Here is a 6,931-nt window from a genome sequence, read left to right on the forward strand (position 1 = left end):
ACACAGGCGGGGCCCAGCTCTGCTTGGAGCTGAGGCTGACTGTGGTTTTATAGCAACACACACGTGGTCCTCAGTGACAGTTTGAAGGATTGAGTAACAAAATTGATCTGGAGATAAGGATGGCCAGGTGAGCCCCTCAGGTGACGCAGCACCATGCAGGGAGTTTGGATTGCATCACTGCTATTTCCTTGGGGGCTCCACCTTGGCTATGCAGACCGAAGTGACTCCAATGTACCCACAAGGCTGCTGCTATGGGATCAACGTGCAGCCCAAAGGTTCATGTATTGGAAATTCAGTCTCCATTGCAACAGGGTTAGGTGGGTGGGAAATCCAAGTATGACATTGGAAAGGTGGGGCCTTCGAGAGGTGATTAGATTGTGAGGACTGTGCCCTGGTGAATGGAATAATCAATTCATGGAGTAATAGGGTTGGTTCTTCTGCTGTTGCTGTTGAGACATAACTGATTATACATTCTTGTGGTGTACAGAGTTCAATATTAATTCTGTGTACAATATGTGATGGTCAATTCAGGATAATTAGTATTTTCATCATTATTAAATGCAATCATTCTTTGTGTCCGCTAACCAATTCCTCCCTGTCCCTCCTCCCGCTTTTGCACCTCTAGTAACCACAGTTCCGTGCTCTCCTTTTGTAGTTCAATGTATTATTGTGATTTTCTTTTCTTTTTTTTCTTTTCCTCTCTCTCTCTCTCTCTCTCTCTCTCTCTCTCTCTCTCTCTCTCTCTTATTCTTTCTTTCATTTTTGACTTTCCACTTATAAGGGAGGACATGTGGTATTTGTGTTTCTGTGCCTGGCTTATTCCATTTAACATAATTTTCTGCAAGCTTATCAATGTTGCTGCAAATGACAGATTTTTTTTTAATGGCCGGGTAGAATTGCCTTGTGTTTATGTACCTCATTTTCTTTATCTGGTGGTCCGTTCATGGTACTGGTATAAAAATAGACATTCAGAGCAGTGCAGTAGAATTTAGAACCCAAAAATCAGCCCTCAGGCTTACAGCCATCTGATACTGGACAAAGGCAACAAAAATCTACATTAGGGAAAAGACTGCCTCTTCAATAAGTGGCGCTGGGAAAATTGGATATCCATATGCAGAAGAATGAAACGAGAAATGCACATCTTAACATATACAAAAACCAACTCAACATGAATTAAAAACTTAAGTAAAAGACCTGAAACTGTAAAATGACTGAGGAAAAATATAGGTGAACCACTTCAGGAACTAGGGTTAGGCACAGACTTTATGAACAATACCACATACAATTGACATGTGCCATTAGGGATCCAACATAAAGTAGTGTCATAGCGATCAGGAATTTAAAAGGAGACCAGTGGGCATAGTTGTGTCAGAGCAGCTGGAGAGTTGGATTTTCCAGGATCAGGGGCTAGACAAGGACATTGGCAGAGGGAGACGGGCCAGGATATATATGAGAATGGAGTTTAAGCTGGGACTGAGGAAAGAGAGGCCATTGGTGTGGGGTTATTGGACAGTGAAATGTGCTCCCATCAATGGTTGTTAAGTCCAGATAGACGACTGAGCTGTCGTACTGAAGTGAGGTATGGGAGGTAGGGAGGTAGTGGCTGGATGACAGGGAAATTGGAGAAACTGTATAGCACACTGATGAAGAGACTGGGTTCTGGAGGCATACATATCCACATATAGTACACACCAAAATACAAATGTACGCGTGCACGCCGACACACACATTCACGCACTCTAATGCATCCTCATACTCACACTGAGAACACACATGTCCATTAACAGGATGCGTCCACGTGCTATCTCACACACTCACATATTTACACACTCATCGAAACGTTCACTGACACACATACTGACACACAAACTCACAAACACATACTCATATTACTCTCACGTTCACACTCCCACACACGGTCACTAACACACATGATCACACATATTCACACATCATCTCATACACATACATCAAGAGACAGAAAATAACACATGCTGGCAATCTCCTACATTGTTGGTGGGAATGTAAGTTGGTACAGCCAGTATGGAAAACGATACAGAGATTCCCCAAAGAAATTAAAAGGGAATTACCTTATAATTCAGCAATCCCACTTCTGGGTATATATCCAAAGGGATTTATTTTTATCTGGCAGTTAATGATTCTGCATCTCTGAGGATGTGCTGGCTGTCCCTTGGACCCCTATCTTCACCTGAAGGTTCATGCTGGTAATGAATGAGTCTGGTGGGATTCCCCTCTACCATCAGCCAATGTGTGAGAGGTTGACTTAGGGGAATCCCCAATCTATGTGGGTCCGAGTGCTCCCCACTATAGAATTGCCGATCACACCTGCCAGACAGAACTCAAAGGAAAGACTTTTTGTTTTGGAAGATGTTGACCGGGAGACAGAGGGTGAACTCCCAACAGCCTCCCCAGTCAACTGAGAACTGGGGTTTATATATGTCAATGTATCTGGGAGACAGGATGTAGAGTCTTCAGACATGATGGACACGTGCTTCCTGACATTACCTATGGCGCCGAAGTCTCGTCTGGTTTCCATTCTGTGACACTGTCTTTGAGAGATGGATCAGGCAGGACAGGGTGTAGGTTGTTCAAGCCTGATGGACAGCTGCTTTCAATACAATCCTAGTTAATCATTTAGGACTAGTTAGTTTTAAAGGGAAAACATAGTTAGTTCTATACTGTTTACATGAGTGTGAGGGGTTTTCTAGGTTTACAATGTCAGCTTCTCAAACCCTTTGTGTCCTTTCCTGCCTGAGAAAATAGGGATCCACGGTGGTGAGTCACATCACTTCATCTAATTCAGTGACCAGACTCTTGTCACTTGTAACACAGTAGTAAGGAGTTTCATTCTTTGTAGCAAAGAAACTTTTTAGCAAAGAAACTTTTTCTTGTGCTTTCCATGAAACCTCTTCTGTTTTTCTTAGGCTCCACTAAACCGGCCACTACATGGTAATTCCATCAATACCTGGAAATTGTGCGAGGGGGTTACCTCAGCTCTTCAACTTAGGAGACTGAGGTGGGTTCCCTTGGCTCTCTGAACACAGAGATTGGATGGGAGGGTTCCCTTGCCTCTCTAAACCTGAAGATTAAGAGAGGTGGTGGGTTTTTTTTCACCTCTTGGAACCCAGAAACTGTGGGGGGGGCGGTGTCAAGGTCCTTAGGCTCCTGAATTCGAGGATTGTGTAAAGTGTTCCCTTGGCTCTTAGACAGAGAGATTTGGGGGAATTAAACAATGGGACTATTTCCTGGTCCTTTAAATATTTTTTTCTCTTTCATTTAAGTATCTTAATTCCTTGCACAACTCTCATTCTGCCAGGTGCCTTCTTTCCTTTTTTACCCACTGTTTACAATCTTAGAAATTAAAGCATTGACTCAGTTTAATATTTCCAAAAATGGCATCATTTCACAGAGGATCTTTTGGAACTTAATGGCCTCTTGAGGAAACTTGGAATCATCCCAAACTGGCTCATCTAGTATGTCTCCCTCTCCATCACCCTCACCCACCCCTCTTTCCTCCTTTTCACCACCTTGGACCTCCCCTTCAGCTCCCTTGAATCCTTTCCCTGTCCCCCTTAAACACCTCTACCTCCTCCACCCCTTTATCCACCCGCCAAGAGACCTTTCCCTTCTACTCCAGCCCCTCAACTGACTATAGTCATTGGAGCTTCAGGACTCCACCCCCACGGAGGGTTTTTAATAGAGGGCCTCAGGGACCACAAAAGAAGCCACCTGAGTCTAAAAAAGCCCACTGGAACCACTTTGGATATTGTAACTACTCAGATGGGCTTTGGAGACACCCAGATGTCCACTTAATGTCTCTTTGGTCCCTGACCCAAAATTCAGCCCATGGCCTCCTTAACATTACACATCACGACAAAAGAAAAATCTGAGAAGTCTCCTCTACAAATATCAATGGAAAGCTTCAGCCTTCTTACTGAGCAGGTAAGATGACTTATCCCATCTGCCAGAAACACAATTCTGATAAAAATACAAAGTGAGGTAACAATGAGAGGCAATGTTTTTATATAAAACAGTGAGGTTTGTTTTTCTGTGTTTATGACTGATTAATGGCTGAAAATTTAGAATGAAAGACATAAGATCACTGTTTGTGTCTGTTTATCTGTGTATGTACATATGTACGTTATGTATGTGTAATAGTTCCCTATGTCCAGATGGTATTACCACATTAATTTACAAAATCCCTTATTCTCTATTCTAATTGACTTAGAGATAGACAGACAGTTGTATAAATTAAATATTACTAAAAGTCCCATAAATTTAAAAACTAACCCAAATGTTTTAAAAATTCAACTTCACGTACCTTATGTAAATGTTTGGAAAAAAACAGTTTAATATTGTTGGTTTAATAAATGCAGTCATGTCTCTGAGTTATCAGCATTAAGCATAATACAAGTATACATATTTATTTTACCTGGCTATGTTCCTCCTAAACTTAGAATGGACTTACTAGTAAAATGAGCTAATGTTATACTTACTAAATATTTAAGATTACAAAAAATATTTTAATTTGAGTTTAATCACATCGAGTCATTATTCTGACAACCTTTATTTCAAAAATACTTATATTTTTCAACCCACAAAGCAGGGAAGGAAAAATAATTTGTTTTATAAGATGTCTGCTTAAAACTAATTTCCTATTTTATGGGGTTAACTTAAAACCTTGGACTATGCTAAATTAAGTAGGAGATATTCATTAAATAGCTAGATCATATATAAGTAAAACACTGAAACAATAAAGCATAAATGTAAGTTTTTATACTTTTTCTCATTATTTTTATATGGTACAGAAAAGCTAAAAAATTAGGGTTCATTAATAAATATGATCTTTCTTGACACACTGAGAAATTTTATTGTAAGGAAGTATATACCTATAAACAATTGTGGGATATATATTCCCAATCCTTGCCAGTCTGCCACAAAATGCTGGCTCATGATGGATGGTTTACAATGATCCATTTTCTTTTTTCTCTGTAAAATAATAGTGACTGATATTTTAAAATTATAATCAGTACATTTAAGTGAAATAAATACAGGTAGAGTATCCTTTATGCGAAATGCTTGGGAGCAAAAGTGTTGCAGATTTTGGATTTTTTCAGATTTTGGAATATTTGCATAATACATACTGGTTGAGCATCCCTCATCTGGAAATCTGAAATCTGAAGTGCTCCAATGAGTATTTCCTTTAAACAGCAGGTTGGTGCTCAAAATTTTCAGATTTTGGAGCATTTTGGATTTCGGATTTCAGAATTGGGTGATGCTTAACCTGTAGACGCAATAATGGCAAAGGGAAACAACTTTGTATGCAATGTATGCAAAATATGATGTTGTTAAGGAAAAAGAAAGTAATTTTATCCTCAGGTAAAATGAGTGGTTGTTCAAACATGAGATGAATGGACACAGCAAGTTGCCAAAGGTTACTTAGAAAGGAATTTTATTAGTCCTGGTCAAGGCTGGGTAAAATGTGATGGATTTGTTTATAAGATTCCTTTAAAAAAACAGCTTGAGTAGTAAAATTTGGTTTTCTCTCTGTTAAAAATGACAAAATCGTCATGGATTACTGGTCTGCTCTTAATAATAGGTGGTAAAAGATGTTCATTTACCTTCTGAGTAGCAAGGACGGGGAGGAGACCAAGAGACTCAGGGACCCGAACTGCGCCAAGCGCACCCATCCCACCCGCTCCCCTGTCCTGGACGGTGTCTGCCGGCTCGGCTCGAGCAGGTTCTGTCCCTCCCTTCCGTCCAGCCTAAACGCCCCAGCAGGTGACGTCGCCGCACGCCGTGCCCGGCCCACTCTCACGCCCACACCGGTCTGCGCCTCTTTGGCTCCTGGAGACCCCGCCCCTCACCGCCCTGCAGCCTCTGCCGCCCTTGGGGACGTTGGGCTCTCTAGCCCCGCCCCCCAGCGCGCAGCACAGCCCCGCGCACTCCCACTACTGTGACGGACGCGTGACGCCAACATGACGCCCTGCGCCCCGTGTCTGGCCAGGCTCCACTAACAATCTCTTGGAAGAGGAAATCTTCAAGTACATGACCCAGAGGCGGAGGAGGCTTTCGCCCTCTAACTCCTCTGACTCCTCCTATGGGTTCTCCAGTGAGACCCGGTCCCAGAGGCCCGCCTGGCTGCCCATGGGATGGGAACGGGGCATGGGCGACGGGGAGGATGGGTCGGGAGTGTGTGGCAAGGGCGTTGGCCGATTGGGGAGCTGGGGAGAAGGGAGGAAAGCCTGAGGGGCACATGGAATGTTCCCCCTCCCCCATTCAGTCTTGGATTCAGCACTCGAGGGCTCATCGGATATGTACAATCTGCCCAAGAAAGAGGACACCTTACTTTATCACAGCAAGGGTAAGGCAGGAATGGGGTGGGCACCCTGATACATGCAGCCCACTCTGTCAGGGAACCCAGTCTCAGGGAGAGCCTGAGGCCCCCACCCCCACCACCTCTCAGCAGCCCTAGGAGGGAGAAACTTTGTCATAGGCCCGTAATGGGATTCAGATTAGGTCCATTGGGCCAGGCAGGGGACACCGATGCTTCCCCTGCTAACCATGCCCCTCTTCCTAAGGCTGTAATGAGGAGTACTATGAGGAGAGTTACCTGACCGCCAGGACTTCAGGGGAGGCTGATTCTGTGGGTACGACCAAGGGCTTCCACCAACCGGTGTCTTCGCTCTCAGTTGCTAACACCTTCCAACACCAGGTGAGCTGGCTGTCAGGCACCGTATACTTTGATCCTACCTGAGTGGACCGTAGCTGGGTTTGGGCAAATACAGTGGAGCAGGGGGGACACTGGGTGCACACTTCATTCTTCAGGGATAGTTAGGGTCAGCAGACACCTGTCTGGTCAGGGCCCTTCTTTGGGGAGCTGTGAGAACTATTTGACTAGAGTGCATGG

General features: G+C 43.6%; 1 protein-coding gene across 1 annotated transcript in view; it reads left to right on the plus strand.

Annotated features, from left to right (window-relative positions):
• The first annotated feature begins 5,630 nt into the window (after positions 1-5,630).
• Positions 5,631-6,931, plus strand: part of LOC103583156 (emerin-like) — a 2,653-nt gene continuing 1,352 nt past the window's right edge. Inside the window, 4 exon segments of the mRNA XM_008564556.1 lie at positions 5,631-5,802; positions 6,002-6,133; positions 6,305-6,385; positions 6,603-6,736. Of these exon segments, the coding sequence (XP_008562778.1) occupies positions 5,631-5,802; positions 6,002-6,133; positions 6,305-6,385; positions 6,603-6,736 (519 nt within the window).

The sequence above is a fragment of the Galeopterus variegatus genome, unplaced genomic scaffold, assembly GCF_000696425.1.
Source record: "Galeopterus variegatus unplaced genomic scaffold, G_variegatus-3.0.2 Scaffold20147, whole genome shotgun sequence".
NCBI lineage: Eukaryota > Metazoa > Chordata > Mammalia > Dermoptera > Cynocephalidae > Galeopterus > Galeopterus variegatus.